Source organism: Polypterus senegalus, chromosome 2, assembly GCF_016835505.1.
Source record: "Polypterus senegalus isolate Bchr_013 chromosome 2, ASM1683550v1, whole genome shotgun sequence".
NCBI classification, from domain to species: Eukaryota; Metazoa; Chordata; class Cladistia; order Polypteriformes; family Polypteridae; genus Polypterus; species Polypterus senegalus.
In genome coordinates this window covers 260,682,208-260,704,627 of record NC_053155.1, presented here as the reverse complement: position 1 = coordinate 260,704,627, position 22,420 = coordinate 260,682,208, and the positions used below count along the sequence as shown (strand labels likewise).

At 36.6% G+C, this 22,420-nt stretch overlaps 1 protein-coding gene across 1 annotated transcript; it reads left to right on the top strand.

The window, feature by feature from the left end:
* Window positions 1–15,670: 15,670 nt before the first annotated feature.
* LOC120524486 (odorant receptor 131-2-like) lies at window positions 15,671–16,360 on the top strand. Its single transcript, XM_039746322.1, has one exon. The coding sequence runs from the start codon at window positions 15,671–15,673 to the stop codon at window positions 16,358–16,360; it is 690 nt and encodes a 229-aa protein (XP_039602256.1).
* The last annotated feature ends 6,060 nt before the right edge of the window (window positions 16,361–22,420 follow it).

Genomic DNA, 22,420 nt, shown 5'->3' with positions numbered 1-22,420 from the left:
GAATGACTATCCTTTTAGCATGATGTCATTAGCATTCTTTCACTGATAGATATTTAAAGTGCATGGGCAAAGTCAGTCTGAATGCTAAGTGCTGACCCATTTGATTTGTGAACAAGTCATTACCCGAGAATCAGTCTAATGATTCTCATTCATTTGATCCTTCATTATGGGAATCAGTCTAACCAGCTTCGTTTGTTTGATTTGTGAACGAATCATTATGAGTTGCACAAGTCTCGCTCACTTCTGATTCTGTAACGGAACATCATATTTTAATTATGCATTCTAAATGTGTTAGCATGTTTTGTGTATGGAAACGGGACAATCGCATATGAATTATCATGTTAAGTATATAATTAATTGTATATAAATAATATATACTTAATTATATATATATATTATGATTGTATACATTGTATCGTCGGCACTCTTTACATGGCTCTTTGAGGTGGCTCGTAGTCCTTAAAAGTAGTGCCCACCGTTGTTGCACCACGTGGAAAAGCATGTGACTTTGCAGGCATGTCATTTATACGGCGCCCCTGCCACTGCTGATGTAATACTAGCTCATATTTAGGTGACTCATCAAGGATGATGTGACTTGTCAGTGCTGTTACAATATATTCAGTTATATATAAATCAATAATCCATGATATTATTTATATACAGAAAAACATATACTGTGTATCAAAATAATGTTTGAATAATTCAATGATATATTTGTGATGTGATCAGAGGGAAAACCTGGACTTTCTGTACATGCCAATCTGTAAATGAATCGAACAAATCAAATGAATCAAAAGAATCAATTCACTTAAATGAGCGGTTCAAAAGAATCTTATCAGTACAATGAATCTAAATGCACATTACTAAGGGATGGCTGCAATTGGCTCGATCCCCTTTGCTGTTCCCATTATTTACTGAAGTTCCCCATTCTCCAGTTAGGACCAAAGCACAAGGGTGCAATTCCTTTTTCCTTGTAACAAACAGAGAAAAAGCCATATCTTAAACACATGCTTTGTTAAAGCAAGATAACCTGTTGTTTAAGATTTTGGTTTTGCTATTGATTTCACAAAAACGAAACAAAAAAACAATAATATTAATCTATAATTAGTGCGCTTGTTGTGTTGTGTTGCATGGCGCCATGGCGTAGAAGGTATTTATAATGTCTTAGCTCAAGACGCGCCTATTGAATTTAATTATAATGCCTGCTTTCTTTGTTTGCTTGTTATGGTTTTTCATCCATGTCCCAGTATTCACTGTTTATCACAGCGCACAACATTTTCTTCTGTTTAGCTGAACTGCTTTTCAGTATGAGTTTTCCATGAATGCAGGTTCAATAAGGTGCCCACGGGTGCAGGTGAAAGTATTGCCTTAATTACATTTGCAGTAAATAAACTAGAGAAACTAACAAACTATTGTGGTGAAAAACTGCAGTGTTCAGGCAGTTTCAAATGAAAACGTGCTACAAAGGACTTTAGTTATCTACTAGTGCTCTTTAAAATGCAAGCAGACAAGTTCTCAGGAGATCGTAAGAGGCGCATTTTACAGGAAAGTGTTGAACTAAATGAATTGCCACTGAGTGACATTTTATATTCTTGCTGAAACCCCTTTAGGGGCTCCATAGGGTTATGTTACATATGCAAAACCAACAGTGAATTTTGCTTAAAACTGGGAGGGAACAATTAGACAGCTCACTGAATGCCACATTTCTAAATCAATCAAATGTGTCATGAAGGCGGCTTTCAAAGTAGGGGTGGTGATTTTGAATTGCAGACTGAAGATGTACTCTTGTTGACATGGTCTGACAGAGAGCAGGCTTCTTGATTATGATGAACTGACACCAGCCGAAAAGTCTCCTAAAAAAACCCTGTTAGATATATAATTGTGTGACACATGTGTAGAGAGTGCATTGCAAATGTTAAAATTAAACATAACCTGTTGCAAGCGAAAACCTTTCTATAAAATCAGAATTTATATTGCCATTTAGTCTAAAATTAGACTGTGTCTTGCAAGTGTTGTTGGTAGCATAGACTGTAGTAGAGAGACAGAATACAGTAGCGAGTGGGATGATTTGTTTCTCTTTTTTAACAAAAAGACACTTACTGAGAAGCAGGGGAGCTGCAGTCGTAATTAATTAACAACACATTTAAAAACAGTTAAATGCAACAAAGCCATTTCCTATAATATAATGAGCAAATAATTTGTTGATGTTCAAATGACTACCAAATGACATTGAACTCTAAATATACAAGGCCATATCTGCATGCTTACATAGTGGATTAGGGAGCAGGCAGTTTTTGAGAGGGTTAGGGTTAGGTTTAGGGTTCTGTTTGAATGAGTGAACATGTTATCATTATATTTATATTAGGTTATGTTTTCTTTAAATTCATTGATTTCTTCTAGTTTAAGGAGGCAGATGTCAGATCTAAGATAATAGCTTTTAGTATAAATCCTAGAAGCTCACAACACCTAGCATGTTTGCCTTTGTACTTACAGCATATATATATGTATAATAATTTTACATTATACTTCAGGGTTCTAAATAAAACTGTAATAAATTCATGCTGAAAATCTCATCTTCTTCTTCTTCTTTTGGCTGCTCCTGTTAGGGGTTGCCACAGCAGATCATCTGTCCACATATGGATTGGCAAAATTTTACACCGGATGCCCTTCCTGACGTAACCCTCACCATTTCTCAGGGCTTGGGACAGGCACAAAGAAACACACTGGTTTGTGCATTCTCTGTGGCTGGGTTATGCTAAAAATCTAATACACGATGACAAATAATAGTCAAATATGGTACCAGATGATCAGTTCTGATTGTTAACTGAATATATGATCCAAAACAGACACTTTATGGAGAAGAATACAGTATCTTTAATGTGATGGGCTATGTTGCTGTTAAAGTCTATACTTTTTCTTCTTGTTAGGATGGGTTTTGATTTCTGATAATCTGATACAATCATCAATCATGCACATACATCTTTTGTACATGTCGACCCTAAAGGTACCCCAAAATTCCCAGTGAAATTAAAAACTCTGAAACAAACGTGGGCATTAGTTTGTGCCAAGGATTAAAATGTAAGAAATCCTGTCCTTTAAAGTGTTCCTTCTTCCATTCTGAGCCACTGCCGACCAAAAGGTCTGTGCACATTATTGGCAATCAGATCTCCTACACATATTTATGCAATTATGCAACTGTTCAAATTGTTTGTCAACATTTTTTTATCTAAAGCAATTCATTTAGGTGATTGGATGATTAAATACAATTACTGCAAGTGATTCATAGATAAAAAAAATAACTGATAGATGCTTTAGGCCATAGATGTTACATGTTAATTTGGTGTTTCTCTCTTGTAACAAACACAACTTTTTCTACTGCTGAAAAATAATTTAAATTAGGTTCCTGATAACTACAACAGTGTTATTCATACCCGAGGTGCTTCTATTTAAAATTTAATTCTTGCAGTATATGAAAAATGTGGATTTTTTTGATAAATGTTTTTTCAAGGACCACTTGTCAGACAACTGCCAACTCTCTGCTGCTCATGACTTTGTTTCATGCTCTTTAGTTCCACTATGTTTAGCACCCGTTTAAGAGTGGGGCTAGAATGTCTGAGTGTGATTTATGGTAAAGTGAGTTATTTATTTATTTCCATTAAAAATAACCTCACAATTCATATATTATGCAGTATATTATCTATAATGTCCTAACAATTACGAAAATTCCCATCTACCGGTAACAGTTTTAATCAGATATGAATTTTAAAAGTAGAGGGTTTCATGGGACTAATTTGTTAAATCCAGTTCCCATTAGTATCCTTCCCACTACTGCAGTGAACCAATTTGACCGCTTCCATCCACAGCATTAAAAAATTATTTCCTGTGATACAAAGTATTAAGTTAAGCCCCATGGGACTCCAGAATGCATTCCTATATGTGTTAAAGTGCTGCAGAAATTCAATAAAACCTTTGCCAGAGTCTGTCATATGATCATATAGGCTGACAAATAAAATCCACACTTTTTATTTTTAGATCACTTTCCCTATTTGTGTTGGTTGTGAATGTCAGTTTAGCTTGTCTTTGACATTGGCTTTTGAACTGTTTCTGCATCCTCCTCCAACATTCGGTTTCACATTTAACTATCTATAACTTTCTGTTTGACAGGAATGTATATCATTTTCTTTGCTCTTACTGGCTTAATTGAAACATACTGCATAAAACATCAAAGTGTACCTTAAAAACAATGATTCAGATTAATGCTGGAAATGAAAAAACAGAAATGTTTTTAAAGACTTAAGATAACTTTAGTCCAGCATCATATTCCTTGACCTTTTTACTTTTTACACCCACAGTACTGAAATTGCTTCCACTGCTACAAAGAATTAAGTCAATTTCTTCGGAATTACCATAGAAATGCAGGTATCTGCACCACCTTATGGTCTGTGCCTCAGGGTGCGCAGAATGGGCAGGTGGGCCTTAGACAAGCACTTTATATAAATATGTACTAGGGGGACAAGCCCCCCTGGCGCCGTCGGCATCCAACCCCCTGTCGTGGCCAGTTTTCCACTCACGTTGTGAACAGGGGGGCTGAACGCACCCCAAGGAGATGCAGTCGCTCTTCCGAAACCCCTCTTAAACGGTGATACAGTGAGAAACAAATACAACTTTTACCTCCTTTTTGCTCGATCGGCTGCTGGCTTGCTGCTGTTGCCGTGCCGCATGATCTGCACCTCGCACAGTGCTTCAAAAATGTAAAAGCCTGTACAGCAGCTGTCCTACTCTTTGTCTTTTATTTCCAGCCCCGGGAGTGGTTAAATCTCTAAGTCTCATCTTGTGGGAAGTGAGTTCTTGCTATTTTTTAATTTATAATTTAAAAACAGAATAAGAATCTGAAAATCCAACAACATCACCTTAAACTTCGATAAATTCTGAAAAGAATGATACCAAACATATATATGTAGGTTTTAAAATAAGCCCATTATAAAGTGTGACAAAAAATGTGACATAAAAAGTCACATAAAATTGTTGCACATTTAGGCTTAGGATTTAATATATATATATAAATTTATATCTATATTTCAGTTGCTGTTTGTTTGTGGGCCTTTCTGTCCAAAGTTTAGTCTTCAACAAGTGAAATGCATGTTCAATTGGGTTAAGATCAGGTGACTGACTTGGCCATTCAAGAATTTTCCACTTCTTTTCTTTAATTAACTCCTGGGTTGCTTTGGCTGTATGTTTTGGGTCATTGTCCATCTGTATCACGAAACGCCAATCAATTTGATTGCATTTAGCTGGATTTGAGCAGACAGTATGTCTCTGAACACCTCAGAATTCATTCGGCTGCTTCTGTCCTGTGTCACATCATCAATAAACACTAGTGTCCCAGTGCCACTGGCAGCCATGCACGCCCAAGCCATCACACTGCCTCCACCGTGTTTTACAGATGATGTGGTAAGCTTTGGATAATGAGCTGTTCCACGCCTTCTCCATACTTTTTTCTTGCCATCATTCAGGTAGAGATTGATCTTGGTTTCATCTGTCCAAAGAATGTTTTTCCAGAACTGTGCTGGCTTTTTTAGATGTTCTTTAGCAAAGTCCAAGCTTGCCTTTCTATTCTTGAGGCTTATGAGTGGCTTGCACCTTGCAGTGCACCCTCTGTATTTACTTTCATGCAGTCTTCTCTTTATGGTAGACTTGGATATCAATACACCGACCCCCTGGAGAGTGTTGTTCACTTGGATGGTTGTTGTGAAGGGGTTTCTCTTCACCATGGAAATGATTCTGCGATCATCCACCACTGTTGACTTCCGTGGATGTCCAGGTCTTTTTGTCTTGCTGAGTTCACCAGTGCTTGCTTTCTTTCCCAGAATGTTCCAAACTGTAGATTTTGCCACTCGTAATATTGGAGCAATTTCTCGGATGGGATTTTTCTATTTTCGCAGCTTAAGGATGACTTCTTTCACCTGCATGGAGAGCTCCTTTGACCGCATGTTCTCTGTTCACAGCAAAATCTTCTACATGCAAGCACCACACCTCAAATCAACTCCAGGCCTTTTATCTGCTTAATTGAAAATGACATCACGACGGACTTGAACACACCTGCCCATGAAATAGCCTTTGAGTCAATTGTCCAATTACTTTTGAGCCCCTGAAATGAAGGGATTGTGCATATATATGCTGTGCATATATATATAATGTATATATGGACATTTATACCTAAATTACAATTTTAAAATTAAGTATGAGTCCAGTACAAATTTGATACATATGTTACCTAAATTGCTTGTTCTATTAATATTAACAGTATATTGTTATGACCTAATGTTTACATTTAGTTGAAAAGCACTTGCAAGGTGAATGTAAGTAGGAAGCGTTCATAATGAAAAGTAATTTTTAGACCTTAGTTAATCACCATCTTACCCTTGTGGATATTGATTTATTTTGCTCTTGAGAAAAGACTTATCATTAAATTGCTGTTGGAAATTCTCTAGGCTATACTTTCTCATAAAAAAGTATTTTCATGAATCCTGAGCTGGCCCTTGGGATCTTGTGCAACTCACAAACACGCATTTCTCTGTTATCTGCACCCTAAGGAATGTCCTTTACTTGGGTTTATAAATGTGCCTTAAAGCTTTAAAATAATATTCAGTGAAGACATTTGAAGGTGTTCTCTTTTATTAAGTACTGATCTTAGTTTAAAAAATCTATAGCAGCACTCACCTGGCAGGTAAATCATTTTAGTAGTTTTTTACAGTAGTATTTTAATAATAAAGATTGAATATTTATACATGAGGTTAACTGGTTTACTTAATGTACTATATTATTGCTTCCTTATCATTTCTCATATTTAGGTTAAGCTACTTCTTATTTAATGTTGTAAATTGGATTTTGGAGAAATGTTTTAACATTAGTAGTGATATATTTTGCTTAAGAAATGAGTGCAAAAATATTACGAGAAATTAAAATTAAATAAATTTATTAGATTTGATCTGATTCGGTTCATATTTATTAATGTCAATCTCCCTACAATTAAATTGCATATTCATTTCAGTTCTGCAGTAGGATTGGTGAACATAATTTGTTGCATTTGTTATACATTGTTAATATTTTGATACACAGTCTGTTTTACTGTGAAAAGTAAAATATATTGACAGTTAACTTTAGACTTTTAACTTTTAGATTTAACTTCAATATTTTACATTACAAGGAAATCTTTCCTTGATGGTGCAAAATCTGATATTTATTATGAAGTATGATCTTGTTTAAATAGGAAAGAATTCATATTTGTTTATTTTTACAGATATTTTATATTTTGCAGGGCTTGAATTTCATGTCTGGCAGACAGGGGATTTTCCTCCAAAGTAACTCTGGTACTGCAAGTGCTGTGCAGAGTGGAGGCAGGACCTCTGTGTTTTTCCCAGTTGATTCTGGGATTCGTCTGGAGTGTGTTCTCGCTCCTACACTGTTCAATGCTTGCACAGACTGGGTGTTGGTCAGGGTTGTAGGGCATCTGTTGGTGAAGAAAGATTCACTGATCTTAACTTTGCTGACGATGTTGTGATCTTTGCGCAGACAATGGAGGCTCTGATCGGGGCTGTCGAGAGACTGAGTGAGGAGTCCGAGTGTCCTGGATAAAAACCAAGATCCAGGCCTTTAATGACCTCTTGAACACAGACATCAGTAGCATGTCTGTCTGCGGAGAGAGTGTCGACCTTGTCGAGAGGTTTACTTACCTCGGCAGTAACATTCATGTCTCTGGTGACTTTTTCTATGAAGTCAGTAAACTGATTGGGCGAGCATGGGTGGTCATGAGGTCACTGGAAGGGGGCTTGTGTTGCTCCCAATATCTTTGCAAAGGGATGAAGGCCCAAGTCTTTAGAGTCCTGGTTCTTCCTGTTTTGCTATGTGGTTGTGAGAGATGGACGCTATCCAGTGACATGAGACGAAGACTGGACTCCTTTGATACTATGTCTCTTCAGAGAATCCTTGGGTACTGCTGGTTTGACTCAGTGGTTGCTCATGGAGTCCCAAATGAGGCACATTACCTGCATTGTGAGGGAGAATCAGTTACAGCACTTAAGAGGGTAATCCTACCCAGAGGGTAATCCGGCTTAAAGAACCCTCATTATTAGTGGCTGAACCAGGCCAAGAGGACTCCCACGTGACACCTTGATTCGATAGATAGATGGTAATTTCCGGAGGGTGGGACTGGACCATGTGTCTGCCTAAGGGTGCCATCCAGGATCCCAAGTTGTTTTGTTGTGTGGTGGGTGCAGCAACACGCTGTACCAGTGCATGCTCCCCAACCTGACCTGACCTGTAACAACAAATGGGGGAATTGTATTGGCTTGGCAGGGATTCAAAGTAGGGCTTGTTAAAAATGATATGATCATAATGGACTAATTGGTTAATCTTAGCATGTGTACATACAAAATATTTTCAATTACATTTTCTGTCGGTTAAATAAAAAATAAATACTGCTTAAATCAATACTAAAAATAAAAAAATTATTATGTCATTGCAATATGAATAAATAAATACCAAGATGATTACAAATATAGAAAGTCTTTAAAGCTGCCAGTTTTCAGATCAGTTTTTTTAGAAAATCATTTTTTCAGGGTAGAGACATTGCTGTTACCAAGGTTTATTTACACTATTACTTGGAGTAAAATACCTGGTTAATAAAACTGAAGAATAATATTTAATTGACAGTCAAATTAATTATTATTTCAAACTAGCTGATTGCCCAGTGGCTTCGCTCACTGAGTGCAAGGGAAAAAAATAAAATGTAGTATGTAAATTATTAAACAGTAAAACAATAACATGTAAGAAGTAAAGATGCATTGAGCAGTACTGGAGTGCTTTCAGGTAAAGTACATTTTAAAGGCGCTATAACACAACAGGTAAGTAGAACTAACAGCAGCTTAAATGTATTTGGATTATCTCTCAGTAGCAGATCCCTTGTGAATGGAGCTACACGACCACTGTGGTATAGAAATTACATTTTCTATGCAATCCTGCAAATTTCTGCCTGACAACCTTGCACTACGTGCCTGTGATTTAAGAGAAAAATTATTCTGAAAAATGTGGACGCTGCCCTTCCATGCTTAATGGGCAGAAGGTCCAAACAATTCCCAAGTCCAAAACTTAACATGAAGAGGTCGATACATCTTCTTAGATGTAAACCCTCCATCTTCTTAAAAGAATTCATCACAGAAGCAACCTTGAATGTTGCAGGGTTTTAGTGACCTGAACTCACCTTAAGGGGCAGTAAGTAGTCGTGCAGCGCAATTTACAAAGAGAGTCTTGCTTCGATGGCGCCGATTACACTCATTCGCAAAGATTTCCACTCTCCCAGGTGCCAACGGGGCACTCGAAGTGTCACAAACAGTGTGAGAAGAGAGGACGCCGCCCGAAACTGCGAAGCTCTCGACCCAGCAGAGCAACCCAACATTCCGCCTCCGAACGTCCACTTTGTTTTCACGACCCCTCGTTCTGAAGGCGGTGTCGTGTCGCCTTCACATTGTTTACAGCTCGGCGCTGTTAAAAAGTAGAAAGACGCAAAGCTGTTTTCCTCATCTCTTCTACTATCAAGTACTGCCAATTAAAAAAAAAGTTATAATGTGGCAGTTTCTGCGACAGTCACGTTGGCGAATAAATAAAACTTCTCTGTCAGAACGCACCTGGTGGCAGATGGCTGAGGTGGGCTGGGAGAGGGCGACGCAGGGCGCACTTCTATGGGATAGATCGGCGTGTTTGTGTTTACTTCTTTTCAATATCAGTAAAATAACTCTCACACAAATAATAACAATTCATAAAGACGATATAAAAATGGCGTCCACAAACAAAGTGATTAGTTCCTGTATTGTAATATGTTCTCTGGACATACGTAATTTCCATTTTGCATTGTCATACGTAATTTCTGTTTCAAACACAAAAAGAATTTTATATATATATATGTCACAGATTCGTTATGGTTTTAAATTCCACAATCTCCCTGATTTTTTAGATTTAACCCAAGTTTAAGGTTACTTTTATGAAATCAAATTATTCAGTTGAAGTTTAATCCACTTTTTCAAAATTTTTGTAAAGTTGCCTTTGTTGTTTTGTTTTAAGGTGCTTCAAATAATTAATCAGACTCTGTTATTGCTTATGCCTGTGTACTAATCTAGAACGTGCCATTGTGTTGGACTGATTTTAATTCCTCATAACTGGAGACTGCATCCCATCCCACTTGCTCACATATTGTTTAACTACGAGTCATAAGTGCTTTCAATATTTTTTTGTTGTTATACGAATCGAAATTATTTAACTAAAACAATTTAAATTTTTTCTGTTTTCTTTTCAGCAATGAAATATGCTGTTTTAGCTGCCCCACTAGTTGCACCTCTTTGAGACTATGCTCTTTTTTTAATACATTACATTTATATCATCTTCTTATATAATACGCTACCGTGGCTGTTCGTTTGTCTGTCCAAGATTTTAAATCACCTGTAGCTCGAAAACCATTTCACCTATTGACTTGAAATTTAGTACACATATACTACGTGACGTCTACTATCTGCTTTCGGAGTGACGATTTTTATTACTCTTTTTATTTTATTGTAGAATCAATTCTCGGCAGCGTGCAGTAGGGCATGTGTATGGGCGCTGTTCTCATTCCCTCCCACCTTCGCTTATCATTTTTTGGGCAGATTGAAGACTTAAGTGCCAGCTTAAGTGAGAAATTAAAGAAAACGTACTAAGTAATAGCAACACAAAAACTAATGTAATCAGTTTTAACGTGACAAGATGCTGACAAAGGAAGAGAAGCAGTGGGCCACTAGGGTGAAGAAAAGAAGAGCTGCTCAGGAAGCAGCAAACGCCTCAACCTCTGAGCAAACGAATGCTAAACAGAGAAAGAGAAAGAGGATGAAAACTAGGAATGCTCAAGTCAAGTGTACTCACTGCACGTTATTGTGCAGTACGCCATTACTGGTTAGACATATTTGTTGTGTACTTCAAAGCATTTCAAACTGCCAGACCAATGTCTACAGTTTAGAACACTAACTTTTATGATGTAGTTAACTTATGGAATACCTCTTTTCAGCACTGTTGTAGAGGGATGTATTTGTGTGAGTGAGGGTCGTGCAACATCCACAGTTGGTTCCTGCCTCTCACCCAGTGCAGCTGATAAAGCCACCTGCATTCAGTGACCAACAACTGGAAAAGCCACTTAGAAAATGTATAACTGAAAGGCTACTGTAGCCATGTTCGTAATAATCTTAGGGTGAAGTTGAAGCCCACATTTCTTTATAGGGCCATATTTAGTGCTGTGTTAAAAAGAAATTAACCGTCTTTTCAACTCCTTAATTTAAATGCATCACATTACAAATAAAACTGACAGTTGATTGATCACATCATTGCTCTCACAAAAACTTGCAAGCATCATGTATCTTTATTTGTCAGCTAATTCCACAATAGGAATAACATGAAAATAATGAAAACCTTTTTGAAACCTTTGAAAGTGCAGCTGAATCTCCCCCTTTTATTAAGTTAAACCGTGGGGGATTTTTAAATAATAGGTGCAATTCTTGCAATTCCATCCCAAAATTCAAACCCTAAAAATTGTAGGATGGCGTAAGTTTCTCAACGGGTGCATAAAATAAGAACAGCAATGTAAAATGTTAAGAGATGTTAGTTGTTAGATAAATAATACAAATACAGGGTGAGTCAAAATTATGTTAACACTAATGGTGCTACTATGTATATACTTATATCCATTTTTTGTGGATAACTTATATGCCACATAAGGTACTTGTGTTGAACATGATGGTGAACAGGTTGAGACATTCCTGTAAATCATCTTGCACATATGAAGTATGTTTTGTGAATAAATTGTTTCATCCATTCAAATGTTAACATAATTTTGACTCACCCTGTACAAATAACCTTACACCAAATGCACGGACATTTATTTTGTTTAACTTGCTTAATGCAGTATGGGACATCATGAGCAGAAGCCTTCAATGAACACAATGCACACATTCTAACTAGTAAATTTAGAGTTTCCAAATATCTTATTATGTGCATCTTTAAGACATGGGAGGAAACTGGAGTATCCTGAGAAAAAAAACAAGCAGTGAATACAACCAATGTGTACAGTACATAGCTGTGGGGCAACACTGCATCCTTAAGAATGTAACACGGTGCTTCCAAAAGCTTCACGTGCTTGTTGTTATATTAGCTTTTCCTCTGACATGATGTATTACCAGTAGCTTTGGATTTGCGTAATATTGTATCGGAAACATTTTTTTAATCTTTATCTGCAACTTGAACTCATTGTTCATAATTCAGCTGTAGAAAGTATAATCTAATCTAGAGTAATTGTGGGTGAGGTTTAATAACAAAAAACACAAAATATGAAGCTGTCTAATTTCCTAGAATATTATACAATGAAGGCAAACAATTGTACCCATTTTATTGTAGCTCATAGAGGGGCACATCACCAAGTACCCCAGCACCTTTATTCCTAATGTATGAGTGGAATAGGTTATTAGTCTTAGTAGCTGTAGGAGCAATTCAGATTTCTCAATAGCAAGAATTACATGTCAGTTCAAAATGTATACTATACTCTGTGCCAAGGAGAAGTAAAGAATAAACTTGTCTTGACCTTGAGGCTAGATTCAAGTGTGCCAATAGATTGAGCCTATCAAAAACCTTCCGGTGAAAAATCTCCTAAAATATCATAGTGTAGTTAATCCAGTGGGATGGAAATTTGCTGTTGACGGTATTATAAAATGATGTAGCACCACTTGTACTTGTTATAATATCGATTTGTTTAATTAACCCCCCAAATTTTATGCTACGGTATGTTTTTCTGTTTTTCCCGATGCCATTTTGTATTTTGTGGATGCCACCATTTTGTGGCTTTGTTGCCATGATACATTGACCTGTTATTAGGGGTGTGATTTCACAGGCCGTGATCTGTAACTCACTGGGGCAAAAGGCCAATGTAATTCACTTCCTTGTATCCAAGACTGCGAATACATCTCCTTAAAACTAAGTGTGTTGATTAACATTTCCTGATACAAGAGCTTTAGTGTTGTCTTTTGACCTTAATTCAGAGTTTTATTTGGATGTGACTTTCTGGTTTTGGTCCCTGCCTGCTTTCTTTTGACTGCATTTCATCTTCTGGTCTGTTCCTATTTAAAGAAATACTTCACCCAAAAATGATCTCTTTTATTTGTAACCTATCCAATGTAGGTTGTAGTGGAGGCTAAGAACAATTTCTAATCTCATGTTTATGTCGAGAAAAGACGTAAAGTTACTGATAGATTGGGACCCAAAAGTGACTGACGCTGAACAATAGCGATTAATAAACATGACTTTATATGAATGAGCTTCCTGTTTACGCACTATTTCAGTGTTTCTCAACCTTTAAGTATTTGTGACCCAAGTTTTCATAACAGTTTTAATCGCGCCCCCCCTAACATTTTTTTTGAAATGTAGATGCATATTTTATTATACCTACTTAAATTTTATCGACATTTATCTAACTCTATATTTATTGTTCTAGCATCAGAATGTAGTTTAAGTTAATTTGTTTTGGTTTCAACAGATTATTTTTCATATTTTTGATTCTTGTTTTCTTTTTTTCACATCTTCACGCCCCCCTAGGGGGGCCCGCCCCACAGGTTGAGAACCACTGCACTATTTTTATTTTTTGAAGTTATTTAACAATATTTTAGTAAAAAATACATGCATTTTTGCCTGTTGAGAACACATGATTGGATGATTTGTGAGTTTTTTTCATGGACTTTTTTATATTGTTTGCTGTTGTCCAACATTGGTTACTATTTTGTCCCTTTCTAACAGGAACTTTGTTATGTCCTTTCTCCATGAAAACGTGAGATTAACAATTTTTCTCAGCGGCGAAGACAAAATACATGGTATAAGTAACATAAAATATATTTTGGTGAAGTTTTCCTTTAAAAACCTGTTGTTTCTGTCTAAAGCAGTAAAATACTTTTAAATGTATGAAAAATAAAATGTGAAATATTTATAAAGAGAAAAGGTCTTCAATCCCCATCACACCTGAGCAAAAGCGGCTTGATTCTTTGAGTGAACTTTATTCCAGGAAATTATGAGACTTTGCAAAATGACTTAGAGCAAGGGTCCTCAATCACAGTCCTGGAGGGCCGCAGTGGCTGCAGGTTTTTCTTATAACCCGGTTGCTTAATTAGAAAGCAATTCCTGCCAATAATTTAATTTCATGGTCTGTCAGTGGTTTAACTCTGCTATGTCAGTTCATTCTCATATCCAAGATTTTCTTCCCCTTTCTAAGGATATCATCCAAATGATTTGAAGGCTAAAATGAAGAAGTAATTCTCAGTCCTTCACTTTTTTCTCTTCTCTTTCCTTCCAAATATTTAAATAAACCCAATAGTGCATGATAAATACACACACGTGTAAATGCTAACAAGCTAAATGGAGAAATGCTGGTCTGTTTTGTCATTTGCAGGTTATTGCAAACTAGGAGCAATTGCAAACCAAGACTACAGCTGTTTAAGACTGAAAAAAGCAATAAAGGTTCAAAATCTTAACGAGCAACACCACTAAAGTGAAGCAGAAGTGTTACTTGAACAATAAGTCCTTCTTATTAAGTAATTGGGTTGGAGCAAAAACCTGCAGCCACAGCGGCCCTCCAGGACCGTGATTGAGGACCCCTAACTTAGAGAAACAGAGATAGAGATGCAGTGAGAATTATTGACTGGGCCCTTTTCTAACTTCAAAAAATGTGTGCAACAGTACTTGGGCCTGGAAGACCACCAACCAAATACTTGTGGATTCAAGTAGGAGGCGTTGCCTATTGGCTTTGCCACAAGCTGTTCTCTAGTAGCTGACATGGAGGAAGCACATGTGACCATGAGTTTGGGACATGTTCACAGATTGATTCCAGCCCTCTTTAGAATGTCTCATCCCAACAACCCAATTGGATTTTGTTTTATCTTGCGGTTAATAAATAAAAAAAAAATTGACATTATCGTTCCAATGCTTGCAATAGTTTTTCAAAAGCAAATTATGGAATCAACTGCATTTTCCTGTCATCAGCTTTGAAATTCTCCTTTTTCTTCATCTATCCATTTTCCAAAAGCTTATATGGCCATTGGTAAGTGAATTCTGTATGGATTGTTAGTCCTCTTCAAGGCACCCTTGCATACGCTCACACATGCTGGTTTATTTGTCAGTGTCACTCATCATATAATATGTGGCAGATTCCGGATGGAACGGGGTTATCTGGAGAAAACCAATAAAGACTTGAAGGAATAATGTTTAAACTCCTAATTTCCTTTTTTTTACTTTACTTTCTTTTTCTCTTGGCAGGAATAGTATCATCATGTCTTTCAACATAACAAATTTGATGAATTCTACCAGTGCATTTTCAGAAGGACCCTCTGACTACAATTTTCCAGTTGAACGCTGGGTTGTTCAGCTGCATGCATCTTTCTATGGTGTGGTGTTTGCTGTATTTTTTTACATTAATGCATTGATGGTGTTTATTTTCTGTAAAGAACACTATTTTCGGCAAAATGCACGATACATTTTGTTTATTAACTTTCTTGTTAATGAAACCATTCAATCTTTCTTGTCAATCCTTCTGTACATTTATTTAAGTCAAGGGGCAACCATGCTTTCTTTAGTTTGTGCAGTCTTTTTTTCAGTTATTTCTGCTACTAGCTTTTACTCTCCTTTGTTTCTTGCAGCAATGGCCATGGAACGATACATTGCTGTCTGTAATCCTTTGAGACATGTGCAGATCTGTAGCAATAAATGGGTTTGCTTTGTACTCTGCATCATCTTTTTCACTGGTGAAATACCTAATGTTGTGGTGTTCTCGTTGTTTACATCAGAACAGCCACTATCCGCCTTTTTTACATATAAATACTGTACTCGTGAAGTCTTCATCAATTCCCCATCTCAGAACACAGCCCGAATTGTATTTTATCTGATGTTTTTTGTACCAGTGTGGATTGTCATTATTTATACTTATTTCTGCATTATGATTGAAGCTAAACGAGCAGCAGGAGATTCATCATCCATTTCCAAGGCACAAAAGACAGTCTTCTTGCATGGAATTCAGATGTTACTGTGCATGACTTACTTCTGCCTGCCTCTTCTTGAGCTTTGCTTCTCGTCTGCTCCAGCTTATGTCCTACATCACACTCGCTTCATCTCCTACTTTTTGACCAACTTGCTGCCAAAAATACTGAGCCCACTGATTTATGGAGCCCGTGACGAAAACTTCAAAAAACATTTAAAGTTTCATCTTTCCTGTTTCTCAAATAATGTCAGACCTTTGAATGTGAATAGTAAATAGAAACCGAAACTATCGATTTGCTTTCATGTTTATAGAAATGTTATTGAAGTAAAGAATTTACTGTATATTTGTATCTGCATTCCAAAGATCTTAACATGTTTCTACAACTGACAACATAGTACAGTTTCTAAATATAAGGATAATTTGACTCACTTAGGGTCACAAAGTAAACTACAGTGGTAATGAGGATTGATTTTTACATGCTTAAGACTTTATCTTCTTCTTATTTGACCTTTTGCTGTGGAGATAGAACATAACCATTCTGAGAAATACAAAAACATTCTCAAAGCAATGTAATCCTTTTCGGGTGGAGCAGGACCTCGTCCACCAACATTGGCTACAAGTTAACAAAATCTCCAGACAGGGCACTCTCACAAAAAGCCCATTTAGACTCACATATTGACCTAGTAGACATCTTTGGGATGTGGGAGAAAAACAAATAATTTACTGAAGAGAAAAAAGAGACCTGGGAAGTACAGATAAACACCACACAGGCAAGACCCAAGTGCAGTGCTTGAATGCAAAACATTAAATTCATGCTCTTGAGAGTTATAGTGCTACAAAAGAATTATTTCCTCATTCCTGATTACCTGTGTAAAGGAAAACGTATATACCCCTATTCACTTATGCTTAAGTAATTAATATCTGCAGCTCTGACCAAGTCAGAGGAGGAAAGGGACAGTGAAGCTGCCTAAACAGTGTCATCATGAGAGAAGATTGCACAACCTGTAATGCGTTGGCTGGAGGGCAAATGATAACAGGAACAACCAGCAAAGTATTCCAGGTCTGGATTGGTCAGTGGGATGCATCACAAGTAGGGACCTAGGCATTGTCATCAAATCAATAATTTGTAGGCAGTCATATTTTTCTTCATCTGATGAAATCAGTAAAAGAGCAGCTGATTTCCAGATGATACAGCATTGAACGGTGAGGGTAACATCATAACCAAAGCAACATTATAACTGATAAATTGATTAGAAATTAGGTATTGACAAGTATTAGCTGTAAGTAGAACTGACACAGAGTGTGGGGTGTGTAAAGTGCAAGGACAGCCTTGTAGCATGGGTTGACAGGATCTGACAGCTACTACTTTCAGACATCCTGAGATCTTGCCATTTTTGAAGTATGCAGTGGAATGATATGATCCACCATGTGTGTGGGCCAATACTGAATGGGAAAAACCTTGCTTCTCATGACTAAACAGATGGAAAACAAGGGAGTAGTTAGGGAGGCCAAGGGCAGGATCTGCGAATAAAGACTATTTCAGCAGAGTGAACACCTCCCTAGCTTCAATGTTGGAATTTTCAGGTGTGGGGTTGTGTTAGGAGGGCATAGTCTGAGAGTCAATTATGAAAATAATTGCAAAATCCTAAAAACTGAAGAAGTTGTTGGTTGGTGTTAATCATAGAGAAAGCTAATATGGCAGATATACATTTAGCTGTAATGCCATGAGTTGGGGCATCAAACTGAAAACCTAACTAAATAGGTAATGGAAGGTGAACGAAACTACAACTTTGTAAAGGATACCTTATAACCCTCACAAGATACGGCAGTCGAAAGAGTAACAGAATTACTAATTCATACATCTCAAGCAGGGGACTAAAATATCTAACACTGACTGTTGTAAGGTCCTCAAACAAACTAATAATCTATTACCATGTGTTTTTATTTATTTAATGAGCAAAGTTATGTCCTCTAAGTAACTTAACCTAATTAGGGATAATGAGAGTCTGATGGGACACAGTCAGCCTTGATTAGAGCCAATGTTCAAGATAAACATCACTTATTTGGGACCTTATCATCTGAATCAAGTGGCCATAACAAAAATCCAACAAACATATAATGCCACAATCAAAGGAAATTTCTGAAGAGACCAGAAAAAAATATTGATAGCTAACACACTGTAAAGGGCTGCTTAGCCAGCAAATCACAGTGACAGTCATAATCTTCAAATGGAAGAGTCACAAAGGATTCTAAAACTAAGAACTATACACTTCTCTTTATTCAGCAAAGATTAGTGTTCATGAGACTACAAACAGAAAGACACTTGGATAAAAAACCTTCATTAGAGATTAGGAAGGCGGATACCATTGTTAACCAAGAGGAAACACAAATTAATATTACATTGATATTGCTAGGAAATTATTGAAAGAAAATTTCTCAGGCTCTCTTGAAACGCTCAGTATGTGTACCTACAAGACACAAATGTCAGTTATCACTCATATCCAAGAAAGTGTGAGCTTGGAAGTTGCACATGTTGGTGTTTTGTTATTATTTTGAATATGTAAAGGTAGAACATTTAATCATGGATTTTGTGATTCTCTAAAAACCAAATGCAATTTAAGAATATTACAATGTATTTTAGCATTCATTAATCTTTGATATAGTAATCCATTATAATGTAATATAAAAATAGAAGTTAGCTTGAGTAGCAAGGCTAATGAAAGTAAAGACAGAACCAAACTTCCAATACCACTTATATTGCAATAATCCTTTTGAAAATGTTTAGTTTCTGTAAAGTTATATAAAGGATTTAAACAAGTAAAAACAATATATGATATTGAAATGATTAAAAACCATTGAAAAAGAAACTAGCAAGTCTTTGATCAAATATTGTTTGGTAAGATATTGTTTTAAATAAGCTTCAAACATATATCTATTATATAACAAAATGATAAGGTCTGTGTATGTGTGTCATGATTAATCTGATTGTCTCCTTTGGCTTTGGTAAGCGATAAAAAAAGGAAGTGCAAGTGTAAAGATAAAAGGAGTAAAGGCGTTGGAGGCATACTGAGAATCGCTTTCAAAGATATGAGTTATAAAATTAGAAAATAGGCGAGCAAAATGACAGAACTGAGGAACGGGTTTTACGGAAACATGTTCAGCAGTGGAAGTGCCAGTCAAGAGTGGTTCAGACACACAAGAACACTGCTGAAGGTACTTGAAAGGCAAGAGATATCAAATATTTTTTAATTTATTCTATATTTATTCTATTATATAAAAATAATGGCTCTGGATATTTCCATATCTTTGGTTAGACGTTTACTTTTGCAATATGATAAATGGAAGAAAAATATATGACACCGATTATTTTTCACGTAGGTAGAGAACACGGGTGTTTTTTTACTGTACTGTGCCAATAAACATTTGTTCCCAAAAAAGTATTAACTGTACTGTATAATTGGTATATTTTCATATATTGTAGAAACTGGATTAAAAGAACTACTCCCACTTGGAATATAGGATTTCAACAGTCGTCCTTAACTGACTTCTGTTGTGTACCATTTATCTCCACTTTTCTCTATTCCAATCCCATTATCAAGTACTCTTTGCCAGGTGTTTTTGGCATTCTTCTTTTTTTCTGCTCCTGGGCTCCATATTAGGGCCTGTCTGGCAATATTGTTAGTGGATTTTTGGAATGTGTGACCAAACCCACACCCATATTTTTCTTTCAGTTCCCTCTTCCCTCAAGAGATCTCTGTTGCTGTTGGTTATAAGCGCAGTGAATTGATTTGCAAAGGTCTGAATCATTTTTGTGATGGATTTGATTGTTTTTTGTGTCTCTGTACTGTACAACACCAATTAGACACTTGAGCTGAACAAGCACAGCTGTATATGTCAACTGATTTCTTTACAACTCATGGCTGAGTCGGAGTAATTGTGTATTTGTCTAGTAAATCCTGTTCTTTATATATGCCTCAGTCTTACCTGGAATATCCACCATACTGCTGCCATACAAAGAGGCTTCCACCACCTCAAAGACATCTCCTTCCATTAGCAAATCATATGTAATCTGTATAATCAGCATTTATTTTCATATTTTAGTCTTGCTTTTGTTAATCATTTGTCCCACCTGTACTGATGTAGTCTGCATAATTATGTTTTCCCTTATCTGTCCATATGAGTGGATTGGTGGCTCTGAGGCTGGAGATTTATGCTGGCAATCCTGTAAACATCAGAAATGACTCTACTCTGTTGGGCCCTTCCTTCAACTTACAGGGAAATCTTGGGGTTTGGTGGCAGGATTGGCACACCAGCCTCTGTAAAAACAACTCCACTTGGGTTCCAACCTCTTATCTGTCCATAGCTATAAGTAATAACAGGTCTTCTGCATAATGTTTCTCCATCTGATCCCATTCCCTCTCTGTAGTGTATTCCATAATCCAATTATACACCAGGAATAACAAAAATGGTGAGAGTACACATACTGGTGTGGAAGCAAAAAATATGCACTTTGAAAGAAGGCTCTAGGAGTCGGAGGATAGGCAAACAGAGTATGCTAATTAGTTTTATTGCAATAAGCAATAATACAGACTCAACCCAATTAGGCCAAACTGAGCTGAGCCCCGAACAAGCCAAAAATCACAGTTTATATAATCATTTCTTATCATCTTGACCTTGTTTGAAACAATGCCTTTGTTTATTCTGACTCTTTACTTCAGCTGGCTTCTCATTGGCCTCTCAGTTTATCTCTTACTTTCTTTCCTTGCTTCCCTTATTTCTTAACCGTTCTTCAAACAACAGGTATTCCTGCTGTTCCCCTTCTCTGTCTTCAGAACAGTTTCTGTACATTATTCTCTTCCTTCTCTGTCTTTCTGAGTCACTCAATATTTAACTAAAAAAGAAATATGGCATATGCCTTTATTTAACTATTTACTTAACATATCTACAGTAATTCACACTAACTTTTAATGCGTACAATGGCTCTTAATAAATTAATATCTATTTGTGCTAATACATGTGATTTTAAATTTTCGGTACTTCTTGTAGTCTTGTCTTGAGCTGGAAACACATCATAAAATGACTTTTATTAATCACTTTGCAGGATATACTGCACATTTATACAAATTCCTTTTCAAATCCATTAGTTTTTTGGGACTTCCATAGTGTTTCATAAGTGTCCACTGTGTTTCTCTGTTTACACTGTCTAAAGCCTTTTTGAAGTCAACAAACTTTATATGAAGTGGTGAGTTCCACGCAATGAACTATCCTATTATAAAGTTCAAAGTTGTCATTTTATCAATATTTGACCTGTTTTTATTAAAATCTGCCTCTTGGTGTCATAAAGTTTCCTCTACCTCCTTTAATATTTGTAAAATGAACCCGTTCAACATCTGTCCAGCATCTTTCTAGAAATCATCGGGGGCTCTGTAGCACTCTGTGGCACTGGCTAAGATCACCTTTTTAGACTAGAATCTCCTCAAATTCTATCGGGATCTATTCTGGTTCTCATATTCTTTCAGATACCCAGGGCAGTATCTCTGCAGCTGTATACTGGACTGCCTAAGTGTTTCAACTAGAACCACATCAGGACTAGAAGCCGGGGAATGACATACCGGATTTCCTATTCTCTGGCTTTTTGCAGCTTATGGGGAGTTCATATTTTGCAGCTCTTAAAGACTACATGGCCCCTAAAAAGAGTGACATCATTGGAATATGTCTCTGTATGTGTTAACCATGTGAAGAAGTTCATAAAGTGGTAACCAAATGTTTCAAATTAAACCTCTGACAGACTTTTGCTTATACCACTGCTGCTACCTCTCAGATCCAGAGTGTGGGTATTCTCCATGTTCTCTGTTTCCTTCCCACATCTCAAAGATCATACAGCTCAGGCTGACTGACATTCTAAATTGATGAGTGAGTGCACACTGCCATGGACTGATGCTCTCTACAGGGCTGGTTTCTGTCATGCAGCCAATATTATTTTATTCACAGGATCCCTGCATTGGAATAAGCAGTTGTGCACGTGAATGAGTGAAAAATACAGTCATTAAGAAACTTCTGCTATCATGTTCTTTAAAACGTTTTCTTGCTTTGTTTTAGGTGCTAGAGATTAATAGAAGTTTATTTCTGTATCTTGGCTTTTGTATGTAAACTTTTGTATTAAATTTCACTTATCAAAAATGTGACTATTTTGTAATGGAAAATAACTGCAACTTGTTATTTAGATGCTTGTCTTTTGTTTGGTGTTACAACACCAATTACATTCTTCATAAATGTACAAGTACCTTTGATGAAAGAGGCAAAGAGAAATTTACTTTGGGTTGTTCTGCTAAATAT